At 35.8% G+C, this 18,374-nt stretch overlaps 2 protein-coding genes across 2 annotated transcripts in view; one reads left to right on the forward strand and one right to left on the reverse strand.

Annotated features, from left to right (window-relative positions):
* LOC121862383 (GTP-binding protein Rheb homolog) overlaps nt 1-10,298 on the forward strand; it is a 52,495-nt gene extending 42,197 nt beyond the window's left edge. The window contains exons 3-5 of the mRNA XM_042360649.1: nt 6,841-7,028; nt 8,949-9,078; nt 9,350-10,298. Of these exons, the coding sequence (XP_042216583.1) occupies nt 6,841-7,028; nt 8,949-9,078; nt 9,350-9,439 (408 nt within the window). The 3' untranslated portion in view covers nt 9,440-10,298. The remainder of the gene's footprint in view (nt 1-6,840; nt 7,029-8,948; nt 9,079-9,349) is intronic.
* A 7,578-nt stretch (nt 10,299-17,876) lies between these two features.
* On the reverse strand, nt 17,877-18,365 carry LOC121862520. The gene has a single exon (XM_042360825.1). It carries the CDS (start codon nt 18,363-18,365, stop codon nt 17,877-17,879), a length of 489 nt encoding a protein of 162 aa, XP_042216759.1.
* Nucleotides 18,366-18,374: the final 9 nt, after the last annotated feature.

The following is an 18,374-nucleotide window of genomic DNA, read 5'->3' on the forward strand; positions in this document are numbered from 1 at the left end:
ATGTGATGAGAAAGTAAATATGATAAATTAAATATTGAAGAACTGTAGCAACTCTTCGGGTGTCTGTCCACCAGCCAATCAGCTGCCTTGTTACAAAGTGACCCTAAGCCTCAGTTGCAAGGTTTGAGTGAACAGACCATAAGTTTTGTTAAAAGTTTTACCAGTCAGCCATTTTAGATTGGTGAGCACAAAGCTGGTGTATGGTTACAGCTATTAGCCAACTCAATACTGTGCAGGTATTGTTCAGGTGCATCATACAGCTGCTTCTAGTTGTCTCTTTTTGAGATAATGTCATACTTTGACACTAAAACATCTTACACAGCTTTTAGGTGATCAAATACTGTATATATTTCTCCAAATAAAAACTCCAATAATTTTCTTCCAGTCTTAAATGAAGTGATATTGAAGTGTGAAAAGGAAGAATCGTGCAGCTCTGAAGTGAAGAATCTGAAGAATTTACTCAATAGAGGATCATAGATCTTTACTTTGAATCTTGTGACTTGGTTAGATACTATATTTACAACATATCCAAATACAGTACAGTACTGTACTGTACCTGCATTATGGTATTCTGTACACACTATTAACTTTAAAAAGTTATCTCTGTATTTCTTGAACGTAAATTTTCTGCCTACTAGACTTTACTTTCTTTTTTTTCAAAATCAGAATTTGTTGATTACTGAATTTGTGTATACAATAAAAGTGATAAAACACTAAATTCATTCATTGACTGTTTAATGGACAGGATTTTTGTTTTTCTGCACAATAATTATAAAAAAATCTTACAGTATAAGTTCTCAAGCATCATAATATGTAACTATTTGCTGGAGAAAGCATGTAACACAAGGACAGTACTGTAGCTTCACACAGTTAAGCTATAATGTTATTTATTGCCTTAATTTATTCAAGGGTATTGTAATTTACAGTAAACCCTCGATAATTGCACATATGGGGCTCTGGCCTTGCCGAGTTATCCCAAATTCCGACTTATCGAGGCATTTCCCCTCCTACAAAAATACAACAATAAAAAATTATCAACCCATTCATGTGTACATGTAATTACTAAATGTAAAAAAGTAACACTTACAGCACTGCAGGCAAAGAATGAAGCATCGTAGTAGGTGATACAGAGGCATGGTAGGTGGCCAGATATGCTGAGATTTTCCCAGATAAGTTTATATATTGCCATTTCCCGAGTTATACTATAATACATTCTGAGACCATATGCATGCCGAGTTATATGAAATTCCGAGTTATCAAATGCCGAGTTATCGAGGGTTTCTTGTATGGCCAAAGTTACCAGGATTGACATTTTGCCACATGTGCTCAAGTGCTAAATCAGATTTATTTAATTTTTGCAATCTATTAAACATATTTTGGATTATTTCTTTATTTTCAAATATCAAAGGCCAGCATCAGTGTTATACAGGAAATCCTCGCTTAACGTCATGGTTATGCTCTTGTAAAACATCGTTGATGGAATAAATTTTCCCCATAAGAAATATACAAAATACGCTAGCTACGTTCCCCCAGCCTCCCTTTGCTACATAGAAGTACCACTTCCAGCACTAGCCTTAATCTTGTCTGTGCTGGTCCAGATAGTACGCACTGTTGTGGGGGTTAGGCCTAACGCTACACCAATGTCCACAGCACATTCACCTTTCTCAAAACGGTTTAAAACCTCCATTTTCATAGCAAGGCTGATGGTCTTGCATTACTTCTTCACAACACTAACATCACTAACACTCGATGGGCACTTGGGAGCCATTTCAAAAGGTTACAGTACAGTACAGCTATGCCTCGACTTACGACATACTCGACCTATGACCACTCGGACATACAACCGCCCCAGTCGTACAAAAAATTAAATAAAATTACGTATTTTCGAGTCCCACCGTTAGTGATTGCTCTGTGTACTGACCAAATTTTCCTTCGTAATTCCCTTTAAAATGGCTGGCAAGCGTAAAAGTGAGAGTTCTCGTGGTGCCGAGAAGATAAAGAGACACCCAGAAATGTATGTAAATCTATCAAAAGATAGTTGAAAAATTTTTACATTATTAAAATGTACTATGTACTAAAAATTTTATCTCATGCAAAATATATGCCGTTTATATTCAAATTAATCACTATCTTATAAGAATTTCCAGCAATGTAAACTATATTTTCCCCGGTCACTTCTGTGACATTTTATGAGTAAAAAACAAACTCAATCGAAAGGACATAAATAAACAAATAAATACTTCATTAGACCTTCGGCGCCAACTGTCAAACATGTCACTGTCACTTGCCCTTCCTTCCTTCCTCCCTCCTGGGTTTGGTGGTTTTAGGCTTACAGTTTTTATCTTTTATAATATCACAGACTAAAGTTAGGAGAATATAATTTGCATTGCTGGAATCCTTGCAAGACAGTGAATAATTTGAATATAAACGGCATATATTTTGCAAAAGAGATAAAAACTTTAGTACATTAGTACAGTGGTCCCTCGGTTAACAAACACAATTCGTTCCAGAAGGTTGTTCGTTAACCGAAAATTTTGTAAACTGAAACCATTGTGGGTTTTTTGATTGTGTGAAGTACCTAAATGCATAAAAAAATTGCAGTAGGTACGGGTGCCTTCTAACATTCACCTATGAACATTCTACAACTAAACAGTTTTACTATAAATTGAAGTGCTATATGACGGCTCTAGCAACATTATTTAATTTTTTTTTTTTTACTAATTTATTATTGTTTTTTATTACAATGTGTATTTCAGGGTTTAGATGCCTTTACTTTTAAATTTAATTTTATATTATATTTTCGAAGTGTTAAGTATATGGTTCTTCAGGGGCTGGATTAATCTACTGGCGAGCAGAATGCCGCCTTGGCTAAGTTCTAGGTGAGTGAAATTAATTCTGCACCCGCCCACCCACCGCCGCCACTTTGAAGTGTGTGAAATACAAATGCTGATGTGAATTTGAAGTGGGAAGTGGAGGAGGAGAAGGAAGTGGGGGTGGAGGAGAAGCATATTACTGCTTCTTGGAAGGTGTGTCACCTTCCATAAAAATGTCAGGCACCTCTGGACTGACAGATTCTCCAGCAGGAACATCCTCTCTCCTTCGTGAAGTGGAAGGCTGAGGGGTAGCATCGTTTTCCCAATGCCTTTTAGTAAAGAAACTCTATTTTGGGTTGTGGGGCATTTCTCCTCCTCATCATTAACTGATGTTTGAAGAAGGAGACCACTCTGTCCTCAACATTGCACAAAATAGGTTCTGTTGTTTCTACATCTGGGTGCCTTGAAGCCAGTTTCCTGAACATCTCCCAGTGGTGAACAACATCTTTCAAATCTGAATTAGACATAGTATGGTCATCACTTTCCCTTTCCTCCTCACCACTGTCAGCCTCCAACATCTCATCCAGTTGCTGCAAATCATCAGGAATAAGTTCCTGCTCATGAGACATCACAAGCTCTTCCACATCAACCTCCTCCACTTCGAGGCCCAATGACTGACCAATGGATACAATCTCCTTGTCCAACTCTGCTTCTTCTTCAAATCCCTCAAAATCATGGACTACTGATGGCCACATTGCTTTCCATGCAGAATTGAGGGATCTAATGGAGACTTCTTGCCATGATGACACAATCAATTTTACAGCCTCCAGGATGTTAAATTATGTCTTCCAGAACTGTGCCAGTGTTAGTTCAGGATCAGTGGAAGTTGCCTGAAAACACCTCCTGAACATTTTCTTCATGTACAACTTCTTGAAGTTGCTGATCACATTCTGGTCCATTGGCTGCATGATTGATGTAGTGTTGGGAGGCAAAAACAACACTTTGACAAAGTCAAATTGAGACTCCAAAGTGCTGGCAAGTTCAGGGTCGTGACCAGGGGCATTATCCATTAGGAGAAGAGCTTTTAAAGGGAGTTTATTGGTGGTTAGGTAGCTCTTGACAGACGGGCAAAACACCTCAACAACCCATTCATTAAAGAGCTGTCTTGTAACCCATGCCTTACGGTTGGACTTCCAATAAACTCCAAGCTTTCCTCTTACCACTTTTTGCTACATAAGAAAATAAGGAGTCTACAATAGGCCGGTTGGCCTGTGCATGGCAGCTCCTGTCGAAAGTTACTACCACTCTCTATCATCCATGAATCTATCCAGCCTCCTTTTGAAACTTTCCAGCGTTCCAGCACTTACTACAAAGTTGCTAAGCTTGTTCCACTCGTCTACCACCCTATTTGTGAACCAGTTCCTTCCTATCTCCCTCGTAAACCTAAACTTATCCAACTTAAATCCGTTGCTCCGAGTCCTATCCTGCTTGGATATTATAAAAACTTTATCTATATCCTCTTTATTGATTCCTTTCACCCACTTAAATACTTCTATCATATCTCCCTGCACTCTTCGTCTTTCTAGGGAATGCAAGTTTAGTTTCTTTAACCTATCCTGAAATGGAAGGTTTCTAAGTCCCGGAATCATTTTCGTCATTCTTCGCTGCACCGACTCTAGTGAATTGATATCCATTCTATAATAAGGGCACCAGAACTGAATCGCATAATCGAGTTGCGGCCTGACTAGCACAAGATATCGTTGCAATAAGACCTCTGCACTCTTATTACTTACACTTATAGATATAAAACCTAATATATATATATATATATATATATATATATATATATATATATATATATATATATATATATATATATATATATATATATATATATATATATATATATATATATATATATATATATATATATAGGTTGACAACCCTTTATCCAAAATTCCTTAAAGCTCTGAAAACCAAAAGTTTTTTTTTGTGGGGCATTTTGTTTGTTTTTTTAACAGGGATTAGCCCACCCGGGCGTAGATCACTGACCCACATCAGGGCCTGGGGGACGAAAATGTAATAGTAATAATAATTATAATAATAATAATTATAATAATAATAATTATTCATAGTAAATAAATTTTTTTATAAAAATACACCAAAATAAAAAAATATGAGAACATTAATACAGGTTGTACCTCTCTAGTCCGGCATTCTGTGGTCCGGAAACTCCCATGGTCCGGAACGATTTTAGTTTGTCCAATAGGTAGATAGGCAGCTTTTTTTTTTTTTTTTTACTTATTGAATTATTATTATTATTATTACAGGAGTATTAAATTTTTGCCCCTCAGGCCCTAATGTGGGTCAGTGACCTATTCCCGGGTGGGCTAATCCCCTTAAAAAAAAAACCCGCGGGTAATTAAGGTTTGTTTACATCCGGCAGTTCGGCTGCTCTCTCTCTCTCTCTGCTTGTCTATACAGAGTACAACATTTAACCCTTCAATATATATGAGCAGTAAATAAGTGTTGCTTTCATATTCTTATGTAGAGTAATGACGATATGTTTTCACATGTGCGCACTTACATACGCGCAGTCTCACTTTTTTTTTACCATTAATGGTTAGCTACTTATATTGTTCCATTTATTAACATTAAATAACATTACAGGTACTTCAAACAACCATATTAATTTTTTTTACATTAATTTTACTACAGCTACAATCAGGGTCTTATTTTCTTCAGTTTTATATGTAGAACCAATCAGTCACTGGTTTTGTAAGCTTTAACATAAACAATGCCGGCAGCCGTCTCGTCTCCTCATTATTAATAAATTGTATTGTTAATTTTGCACACACAAACATAAATTCAATAAAAACAAATTCAGAAACATTAATTAAAATTTATATGAACAGTAAATAAGTGTTGCTTTCATATTCTTATGTAAAGTAATGACGATATGTTTTTACGTGTGCGCACTTACATACGCGATCTCTCTTTTTTCTTTACCATTATCGTTAGCTACTTCTATTGTTCCATTTATTAACATTAAATAACATTACTTAAAACAACCATATTAATTTTACTACAGCTACAGCCAAGGTCTTATTTTCTTCAGTTTTATATGTAGAACCAGTCAGTCATTGGTTTTGTAATCAATGAAAACAATGCTGTGTCATTTCCTCGTGTGTTTTAATATTCTACGTATTATTAATGAATTGTATTGCTCATTTTGCACACATAAACATTAATTCAATAAAAAAGACATTCAGTTATAAACAATAATGAATCTTTTGCACATAAGAGAAATGACGCTGTTTACACGATTATGCACGTCGTCTGCACGTTGGCGAGCCATTCAAACCCGTCGAAATTCAAATTTCTGCCGTCAAAATTTTTATTTATTTTTTTTGTGTTCCAATAAAATACGTTGAATTAAAAACTCGCAAAATTTGAGAAGCTACTATACGACATTTAACCCTTCAATATGCCTTCAAAGAGACCATGATGCAGAGAAAGTGGTGCTAGTGCTTCCAAGCATAAGCACAAGTCACTATCTATCCAGGAAAAGGGTGAATTTCCATGGTCCGGCAATTTCCATGGTCCGGCACCGGTCAGGTCCCGAGGTTGCCAGACTAGAGAGGTACAACCTGTACTTCAATTATGTTCAATAATTGTTAAAATGACTAAAAAATTTAATATAAAACCTTTAAAATTATTGAATAGTACAACCTTCTTGATATTTACTAAAATGGTAAGGAATTTAAGCCCTAGAACCGATTACTGTATTGGCGGACTAATACTACAGCTGGTGAACAGTCAAATGCAAGTGAAAACATGTTGGGAAAAATTCGTAAGGAATTCGTTAACCAAAATTTTTTCTTTAACCGAAGTGAAGAATCTTATGGAAGGTAATTCGTTAACCGAAATTTCGTTAATCGAGGCGTTCGTTAACCGAGGGATCACTGTACAGTAAAATTTAAATAAGATTTTGTAATTTGTGCACTAATATTTCCTATTTGTGCAGGTGAGAGGACAAGAATATGGCCTGGAACTTGTAGATACAGCTGGACAAGATGAATACAGCATCTTTCCTGCACAGTACTCCATGGATATCCACGGTTATGTTTTGGTCTACTCCATTACATCAGAGAAATCATTTGAAGTGGCTCAAGTCATATATGATAAAATTCTTGATATGATGGGGAAAGTTACGTGAGTCCTGAAAGTTCTTGTTTTTGTTCTCAGAATAAGATTTTATTGAAATAATACAGATTATATATATTTTTTCCAGATAGGGTAAGTGGGGTCATGACTACCCAGGTCTGGTTTATCATTAGAATTGACTTAAAACTTATTACTTTATTGTTCTCTGTGTTGAGAAAAATTATTGCAAGTGGAAAGCCTCGAAATTAGAGTACAGTAGTTGGCTACCATTATGCAACCCCTGTTGTTTTGTTACTGCTGAATCTTAAAGTTGACAGTTTGATCATTTTCTTTAATCTTTTATGATCCTCTGGTCTAGTATATCTGGTGGATTAAGTGGCCTAAGCTGTGGGTATACAGCCTTATTAATTTTCTTATTGTAGTCATTCATATATTTTATTATAAGAAATAATCATTACGGTTATGCTATATTCAGATCTACCTTACACTGTTTAAATATGGATAAATGGGATGATTGTTTTCACAAGATGGTCTGCTTTTACTTTGATTATTTTCTCCTTTATTTCTTGAGTCAACTTTATTTTGCTTTAAAAAAATGAAGCTTGAAAATCTCATATCGTGGCTAAAATTAGGATTGAAGTTACCCATGGAATATTCCAGTGAAAGTTTTCATAACCAACAGCTTGACAGGTGAATCAGTGGTTAACAAGGGTGAGATCTCTATCTTGTCAGTTGTCTTATAATCACAAGCATTGTATCCTGTTCATCTCCCTCTGGACACACCTTGCAAGCCTCGCCTTGTTGGGGGCCACCTTGAGGTGTCCCTTTATAAGAAATTTTATACTTGAGTTGCCAAATAGATACTGTAGTGATTTTAAGCACAAACGACATTAGAGAGCTGCATGGCACATTGGAGTTTGTAAAGCCAATTCCTGAGTAACATCCTTGTGAAGGTGCAAGCAGCACAGCCCTTGGTTTTTATTTTCACTTCCTCATTTTTGATAGTTTGCTTCTGATACACAAGTCATAAGAAGCTTAATTCAGGTTAATAATGATGGCTTGATCTTGGAAACCTCATTTATAATGGAGCCAGTGAGAAATGACTCCGATCTAACGTGCCTCCTTGGTAGTTCCGTGAAAGTTGGTTGGAAGTGAGGTTGGCACTGCAAGCCTGCTTTATGACTGGGCCAGTTAATGAGAAACTAGTTCCACAATGATTGTGTGACTTGCTGTATTTTTTATGCCCTTTGGTGGTTCCGGTAACTGGGACTTCTCAGACTAGTTTTAAGGGATATGCTTGATCCAGGGGAGGTGGATAACCTTCAAGTTCTCACACACACACACACACGCACGCATGCACGCAGAGTAGACCTTCGTCAACCACGGAGGGTAGGGTCCTGAAAAACCCTGCAGATAATACTCGTCAAAGTCTAAGTTGCCTGTTCCCTTGCCAAACAATACTTGTATTGTAATTTAATTTTAGTCAAATACATATAAAATAGCTTAATATAATTTAATTAGTATATAAGTTTTACACTACATCTCCATGGAGATGGCATGTTGCTATAGAATAAAGCAAAATTAAGTGTGCGTGCGTGCGTTTTTTTTTTTTCCTTCCTTCCTCCCTCCCTCATTCTTTGAGTTTTAATTTTATGGTAGGAGGGTTCAATTCACATGATAAGGTAAGGGATTCACCTTTGTGAACATTCAAGCAACAGGGGGTTTACAGAGTGCAGCTGGATCATGGTTTGGGTGTCACTCTTGCTAATTACCAATTCACATACAAAATTACTTTGCATTGCTGACACAGTCGAAATTAAACAAGCCCTGATAGCCTGAGGGACTGAAATGAGCTAATCAACTTAAAAATTGCTCTCATTCTCACAGGTGTCCTGATTTAGTCTTATTTATTTCTAATTGCTTTTTTTGATGAGTTTTACTCTATTTATGTATGAAAATTTTCTGCAGCGTTCCTGTAGTTTTAGTGGGAAACAAGAATGATCTACACATGGAACGTGTTGTGAGCACTGATCAAGCACGCAAGGTTGCAGACACTTGGAAAGCTGTGTTTCTTGAAACCAGTGCCAAGCAGCATGAGGTCAGTATATTTGTGATAAACTATAACTAACAGCAGAAAATGGTAATGTTATATTTTTTACCATCAGTGTGAAACTACTCAGTCCTATCAAGGGTTTAGACTACACTGGCTAGGCTGAGTACTGTACAGGATGCTCCCAATAATTTATAGGACATTCTTTTTATATTTTTCTCAGACCCCATTTATTTTAACTGTCCAGCATATTGTTTCTTTTAATTTATGGATTTAGAAAAAAAATAGGGGTAAAAAACCCATACTTTGTATTTTTCAGGCTGTAAGTGACATCTTCACAAGAGTCATCCTCGAGATTGAGAAGGCTGATGGAAACTCAAGTCCGGAAGGCAAATGTTTTATTTCATGAAGTCGCTGTGATATAGGATGGATTTTGTAATGCCATCTCTATCATCTTTACTCCTGATTTGGACTTTGAGGAAAGGACTTTGTATAAGGGTTAATCTGTTTATGATGATTAACCAAGCCCAATTTTCATTGTATTTTTTTGTTGGACCTATTGTTTATGGCCTTGCCCATGTGTCAGTGTGAGCCATCCTACTAGTTACCATATAGTTTTCCCCTTGTTCTTTGTAGTCTTACCAGAAGGAATCTTTTTGGGTATAGTAGGTATGGCTTATAATTCAAGGCTCAGGTATAATGGGGTGGTTGAAACTCCTGCTGATTCACTGCCTCCCATAATGGCTGCAGACATTTCATCTAGGTCTTCCTTTTTTCTCAAAAGTTTATGGGATTGTATTATTCAGAAATGGGAAAAGAGTAAAGGTGAAAAGTATGGGATTTATAAATTGCAATTTCCCTTTTTTTTTATAAACAGGAGCACATAATATTATTGTTAGTGACATAAGTATTACAGTTGCATTTGAAAAAGATTTTGATAATTAAATTTATTTTTGGAATTTTCTCCAGCATGGTTGTTGTCACAAATAGCAAAGTTTTGATGGTAAATTGACTGGACTAATTAAGATATAACTAAAAATGCCTTTTGGGGGGGGGGGGGAATGCTAAGTAAAAATCCCATTCTCATTTTGCAGAAAAGTTGACCTGTGTGAAGAAATGGTTTATGTTATCACCATTTCAGCACCATTTCTAAATAAGGTATTCTTAAGGAACTGATGAGAGTATGGGATTGTGTAAACAAAATATTTGGTAATATAGCTAGTTAAACAGACTTTTCATAGATAATGCAATAAAGTTTATAGACAAAGTATTGTATATAATTTTATCCTTCTGGTGAATTATAGATTTCTTGTGGTATGGTTTTCTTAACAGTAGAGGAAGGTGGCTGGCACAATACTTTTAAAGAATACTATGATAGCATGTTACTGTGCAATGCTGCATACTAACACTTTTTGTACACATACTCCTAGCTCTTACTACTCTATACCTTATCTTTCATCTTTTCAAGTAACTTAATATTCAACCATTTTAAATGTAAAATTTGTAATAATTTTGTTCATTTGTCCAAAATACATCACCATGTTATATTATATCCGACTGACAACCACTTGCATAATATTTACGTTTCCCTTTGATTTCTTCCTTCACTCTACACTTCAGAATCTACATTGCCTTTTTAAGAAATTCATTCTAGCACAGATGAGATTATGTGAAATTCCATGCACACAAGTTTTTCTTTATGGGTTTATTTGGAACTTTCGATGTATAGTTGTCCATGACAAGGATGTCTATAATCATAATCATATTGTATGAACCTTAGGAAACTGTTGTTGTTGTGTCAAAAAACACTTCTCTACAGCCAAAACAGTTGATGTGCAATTTTCAAACTGTGGTCACTGTGTTTCAACTTAGTGTTCAAGATGCAGCTGGTGTGCTAGAAAACACTCATAAGTTTATTGAATACAGAGTATTCAGAATACAGTGTACCCTTAAAGCTCGGTGGGGTTAGGTAAAATAGACCCCTTGAGAAAGCAAATCTGCGAGCTTTTCATGCCAGTTCCATGAGTGTGCAAAATACATACCGTATATACAGTAAATAGTTATATGCACATGTATAACAACATTATGTATACATAAGACAATACAAAAAATATGAAATAATATAAATAAATAAACAACATGAAATAGCACTGTATGGACATTAGATCCACACAGTGATAGTTAGTTGTGGTAGTGACAATACCTCTGAAATGTCAGGTGATCTGGTGCACAGGATGTAAATCCCTGTACTGGGCAGTTCCTAGTGAACATGCCAGGTTCTGATAAATATTTGTAATGTGTATACCATAGGTACCAACATGTGTATGATGTCCTTTTGTATTAAATTAGGTAAATTTTATCAATAATACCAACAAATGTTTGATCATAGGTCCATAAAGTGATAGTGAGCTGTGGTAGTGAGAAACATGATAGCATATAGCCAGCGACTTGGACTTGCCAGTACAGTAGGCTATTAAATCTGCAAAAAAATCATTTTCTCAAATACACCTTGCTAATTATAGGGTGCGTCTTATGACCTGGGAAATATGGTGCTTTGTACTGAAGTGTTGACTCCTCTTGATCTCTGGCACACTGCCTCTGATTTATTTTATTTATTTTCCATGGCAATGCATGAGTTTCCGAGGGATGCAAGCTCTAAAACTGCGAGCTTTAAGGGAATATACTGTATTTAAATACTGAAGTAGTAACCTATTGAACTGTAAAATTAAATCACAGGCACTCCTGGTGTAAGACCTTCCTTGGCCCAGTTAATAACATACCGCTTTCTAGAATTGTTCTTCCCTTGGCTAATATAGGAGTACATATATAGTACATATTAGTATGTAAAAGATCACACCAGATGGTCTTGTTCTTTTTCAGATTAAACAGACTAGTGTATAATTTATAAATATGCTGAAATTACTTCTAGTAAAGAAAAATGCATGCAGGTATGGACTGTATCTCCTCATTTACAATAACTCTATTCATAGTACAGTACAGTATTTCAATTTAATAATAGTAAAAATTTTGCACCTTTTTGCAATTGCCAATATATATATATATATATATATATATATATATATATATATATATATATATATATATATATATATATATATATATATATATATATATATATATATATATATATATATATATATATATATATATATATATATATATATATATATATATATATACATACATACATACAGTAGAAGTCCAAAAATCCGGACTGCTTGGGGATTGGGTCAGTCCGGATTTTCAGATTTTCCGGATTCTCAGGCAGTACTTTTAAAAATCAAATTTAAGGAGGAATAAAGAAGAGATTAACAGGTACATTTTGATAGTTTATTCATTAGCAAATATAGCATGCTTCACTTATCAAAACGAGCAGTTTTAAAGAAAAAGCTGTGAATTCTAGAATTTTATTCTTTGCCTTTTTTATATCATAAATTGCAGACTTTCCAATGTCGCATGTTTCCATTAGAACAGTATTGCTCACACCACGTTCTAGTTTCTTAATTATTTCAAGTTTGTCACTCAATTTCAACGTGTTCTTCTTTCTCTTCACACAACGAAGTTTATCTACTTTAGGAGCCATTATTATGGGCTTGTACAGTACTCTGTAAATGGAAAGAGTCGGACTCAAAATTACATATGTTGTCACAGTTTGATTGCTCATTTTAAAGTGGTGACCACGTGGTCGCTTGTTGTCGCTGTGCAGCTGTGGCGCTCACGCATGCGCACATACACACAAAAGCCCGCAAAAAAAAAAAAAACCAGTTTGACTTTTTGAAAAGTACGGATTCTCAGGTGGTCCAGATTTCTGGCATCCGGATTTTTGGACTTTTAATATATATATATATATATATATATATATATATATATATATATATATACACATACACACAGTTGTCCCTCGGTTAACGAGCGGTTCGATTAATGAAATTTCGGTTAACGAATTACCTCTCATAAGGATCTTCAATTCGGTTAATGAACAAAACTTTGATTAACGAAATCCTTACGAACATCACATTTTGTTGTGAGCATCAGCTGATGGGCTAGTCTGCCAATTCAATAATCTGTTCTATGTTTACATTTGTTTCCAGTGGAGTAAATATCAAGAAAGTTGTGCTATTTAATATTTTTGCATTTTTTATATTAAAGTTATTAGTAATTTTAACATTTATTTAACATATTGATAATATATGCAGTATAGGGAACTAGCTTTTTGTGCGCCTATCAGACGCTTGGCTCAACCACCAGGAATCAGTTGGGCTTTGTTGACAGTGGAGTAAACATCTATTTTGTTGGTGTCTTGAATATTTTTGCATTTTTACATTGAAATTATTGGTCATTCTGAAATTTAGTTAACATATTGATAATATACAGCGCAGTGCAGTGTTGATTAAAATAAAATAACCTTGAATTACACCTAGTGAACTTAAAATTTTATTGGTGAAATGACAACATCAAGCATGGGTCCCCTGAAAGGTGATTTCTACTCCTTCCCCACTTCGTTCTCTTCTCCCTTCTCCTCCATCCCCACTTCTATTTCCCATCATCATCATTGCTTGAGAGGCAGTCTTTTTTACATTTCAACCAATCATAATTAATGTAATATAGAAAAATCTTGTAATAACTTTTATAGAAGACTTTGAATTGTTTTATGATGTGTGCCTTATACAAATGGTAAAAGAGTTTAAATCTGATTTCTTGTTAAATTAAAGGCAGGCATGGTTACCATTTAAGTCTAACAGTTGTTACTTGCTTGCTCTCTATATGTGGAATGTAACATTTAATTTGAGTGTATTTTCGATCAAATTAAGTAGACATCCTCAAACTTTTTTGCCACTTTTGTGTTCTCAGGTAACATTATTTACATACTGTATTACAAAAGGAAAATTATAATAGTAAAGGACAATTCTGTTAGGGTAAGATGCAATAAATATCACTTAACTGTACACAGTATAATATACAATACTCTGTGCCTGTATATATATATTATACAATGCAATGTGCATGCTGTTACACTTAACTAGATAAGGTCCTTCAAGGATTAATTGGTCCTAACTCAACTGATTCTCATCTTACCTCGCCAAATTTCTTAGAAAAATGTATACCGTTAAGTTCTATTTTTACACAATGCAGTACTAATACCGTATTTAAAAAAAAAAAGTTATTAAACAAGTGCTACTCCCGAATTGTTTAGTCAATCATTGCATATAACAAGCAACTTGACGTGACTAAATTTTGCTTAATATTCATATCAAACATAAAAATATATAGTGCTAAGTTAATCTTTTTTAAATCAAGATTATTTTGTATCGGGTTATGGTTTTGTGACAACAATTCTCTAATAAATTGATTTTTCTAGATCGGCGATTTTTAACCTACAATTATTTTAGATCCTTTGAATACTGATATTACTTGCTGATGATGACATAATATAGATGTAATTTATCTATCCTTTATAAAGATTCAATGATTATTAACAAGAGACTGCATGGACACAAGACTGATGTTTGTAGTTGGGCGAGTAAAGTCTGTGTGGCAAAATGAAGTTTCCTGCTTTATTTACCTTAACTCTTCTGGTAAAAGAGTGAATGACTAGTAAGCTGATAAGTGGTGATATGATAAATAAATAAAACATGGGATATCCTTTATGAGTACGAGATGAACTTTGAGACCATGCTTGGAGCATTTCCCAATGTCACACCTTGGTATATACAGTATACTGTACACACACACACACACAGTGATCCTTCGGTTAACGAGCGCCTCGGTTAATGAGATTTCGGTTAACGATTTATCTTCTATAAGATTCTTAACTTCGGTTAACGAGCAATCCCTCGATTAACGAGTTTCTTATGAGCGGACCTCAACATGCTTTCGCTTGTATTTGGCGATCCACCAGCTGTAGTATTAGTCCACCAATACAGTAATCGGTTCTAGGGCTTAAATTCCTTACTATTTTAGTGAATATCAAGAAGTTTATACTATTCAATAATTTTAAAAGTTTAATATTAAATTTTTTAGTCATTTTAACAATTATTGAACATAATTGAAGTACAGGAAACTAGTTTTATGCGCGCCAAACAGCCTGTCAACACACCAAACAGGTGTCACTCTCTGTGTCTTTTCAGTGGAGGTAACATCTTGCTTGAGACTCTCTTCAACTAAATGCTTTTTTTCTGTGTTTCCAAACAAATTATTGGTCATTTTGAAATTTATTTTACATATTGACAATATATAATGCAGTGCAGTGTTGATATAAAGAAAATTATCTTGAATTACACCAAGAGAACTAAAATTTTTGGGTGAAATGGCACCATGGGGTGACTTCTCTTCCACCCCAATGCCTTCTCTTCTCCCTTCTCCTCCACCCCCATTCTAATTCCCATCATCATCATCATCCAGGAGCCTTCTACATACACACCTCAAAGTAAGTGTACTTTACTACCTTTTTTGTTGATTTTAGGCAATTTTTGGTGAGCTGGAACCAATTACCCAAAAACCCATTGAAACATTGGTTTCCTGTTAACGAGTTTTTCGGTTAACGAGCAACCTTCTGGAACGAATTGTGCTCGTTAACCAAGGGACCACTGTGTGTGTGTGTGTGTGTATATATATATATATATATATATATATATATATATATATATATATATATATATATATATATATATATATATATATATATATATATATATATATATATATACTGTATACATACATACATACATACATACATACATACATACATACACAGTGATCCCTCGGTAAACGAGCGCCTCGGTTAACGAATTACCTTCCATAAGATTCTTCACTTCGGTTAACGAGCAAACTCTCGGTTAACGATTTCCTTCCAAATTTTTCCCAACATATTTTCGCCTGCATTTGGCTACCCACCAGCTGTAGTATTAGTCCGCCAATACAGTAATCGGTTTTAGGGCTTAAATTCCTTACCATTTTAGTAAATATCAAGAAGGTTTACTATTCAATAATTTTAAAAGTTTAATATTAAATTTCTTAGTTATTTTAACAATTATTGAACATAATTGAAGTACAGTAAAACCTCGATTAACCGACCACGTATGGGGGGAAGGGGCCGACGGATAATCCGAAAGGTCGGTTAATAGTAGCCTACATAAAGTCTACGGAAATAAAACATACATTTTCAAAGTACATTTCCCTAACCTACCTCATTTAATTGCCTCTATTCATTTTTGCTCATTTGCCATTCATATTTCAATGGAATTTGCTCTAAAACATTAACCACTTTAGTAAATAAATATGAACCAGCACAGAAACCGTGAATAAAAAATGGAAAAGTCAAAAAACATATGTCATCACAAAAATTGTGACCAAGTCCCAAGCTGCTGATCTGACTTTCTGCCTCATTTACACACAATTGCAGGGTCTCAATTGCTTCTCTTACTATTGACAACGCAACATACATATATTGTTTCTCACTCTTGATTTTTTTTTTCATTTTTGCATTTATTTATGGTTCTTTATTACTATTATTATTATTATTATCATTATTATTACATTATCGCCTCCCAGGCCCCGATGTGGGTCAATGACCTGTGCCCGGGTGGTCTAATCCCTGTAATTTTTTTTTTTTTTTTTTTTTTTTTTTTTTAGGAGTTCGGGATTGACGGTTAATCCAAAAGTCGGTTAATCGAGGTTTTACTATACAGGAAACTAGTTTTTTGCACGCCAAACAGCCACTCAACACACCAAGCTTGGCGTCAATTTGTTTACCAGTTCCGAGGAAGGAACATCTTGTTTGAGACTTTTCAACATAAACAGGGCCAGCGCCAGCCTATTTGGCGCCCTCAGCAGGACTGCAGCTGGCGCCCCCACCTGCCTCCCACTTCACGATTGGGTTTGCCCACAAAGTAATCAAGGTACTGTAGGGGTATCGTGGTATAATGTTGTCTAGCGCTCAGGATGGAAGGAAACTCTAATGTGGTTTTCTTGTATAATATAAGTTATATGATAGACAGTCTGGTGCTGGACGTGCCGTGTGGTGAGGAGCTGCTCAGTAGAGACGTTCGGTGAGTAGCGTGTTGAAGGAGGTAGATGTGCAGGAGCTTCGTTAGAGAAGATGTTGCCTGTTGCTGGCCTCCTGGTTGAATGAATGCTGACAGCGTGGAGCTTGCTGGAGGAGGTGTTGCGTGTTCAGGAAGATGGGCAGAATGAGAGCCGGTTGGTGAGGAGCGAGGACCGCCAGGCAGGCGAGGAGAAGCGAGGGCAGCCAGGCAGCGGCGGAGGAGGAGGTGTTGCTTGTTCAAGAAGAATGGTCAGAATGAATCTCAATGGAGAGACAGAGCTTATATACCCGGCAGCCGTGAGTCATCTATGAGTCATGTTGGGAAAACCCGAGAAGTAACAGGTCTCTAGTTTCGTTGCTAGGTTACGGTAACATCTGGTTGGTTGCTAGGGAAGGCGGTAGCAGGTGGTGGCTGTGGCTACGCAGTTGTAGGCAGTTGTAGGGGAGACGTCCACTACAGTACCATATTGAAGTAACTGTTTTTTTTACACTGATCTATTTTAATTTGCTAATACATGCATTAATTAGCAAATCCTCTTAAACTGTGGAATATCCAAAGAAAAGCACAATACAAGCAACATAAAATAATGGCATGAAAAGTGACTGTAAAAAACACTCAAAATCAAACTACCATTGTATTTAAACAATAAGCAATTCAATTAACATATGTCATGACATTCTGGATTCCACCGTTTTCTCCGCTTCGCTACGTGCCTGCTTATAACAGTTATAACTTGACTCTTCTTGACTTCCTGGAAGCGAATTCGTCAATTACATCATCTTACGATAATTCCCTAGACAATGCATGGTTCACACTGATGATGGCCAGCCCACTAAGACGTTGCCGCGCCATTGTGGATCGGAAATAAGTTTTTATCAGTTTTAACTTAGAAAAGCTCTGCTCTGCTGCCGACACCGTTACAGGGAGAGTTGCACAGATCCGCAGAGCTACCCACAAGTTCGGGAATACTTCAGTAAGTTTCTTTTCATGCAGGAAGGTGAGAAAATCCATTGTTGTCATTCTCTTGGAAGGCAAATCTGGGACACTCTGCAGCTCCATAGCCATTTCCCTTCCAACAATGTCTGAGTGTCCCTCATGAGTAAGCGTGTTGCTGAGGGTTTGGCAGTGATCGACGATGTCTTTGTCAGACATGTCCGTGAACCCTAACAATACCTTGAACTTTTCATTCACCTCGCCCAAGGTCTTGAACCTCTCATTAAGAGAGGAAATCGCAGTGTCCACTACCACATTGAAAAATGTAGTCTCCATCCTTTTGAG

The sequence above is a fragment of the Homarus americanus genome, unplaced genomic scaffold, assembly GCF_018991925.1.
Source record: "Homarus americanus isolate GMGI-L3 unplaced genomic scaffold, GMGI_Hamer_2.0 scaffold31037, whole genome shotgun sequence".
Classification (NCBI taxonomy): domain Eukaryota; kingdom Metazoa; phylum Arthropoda; class Malacostraca; order Decapoda; family Nephropidae; genus Homarus; species Homarus americanus.

Coding starts and splice junctions, on each gene's coding strand:
- LOC121862520 (XM_042360825.1), bottom strand. CDS start 18,365: ATGGAGACTACATTTTTCAATGTGGTAGTGGACACTGCGATTTCCTCT.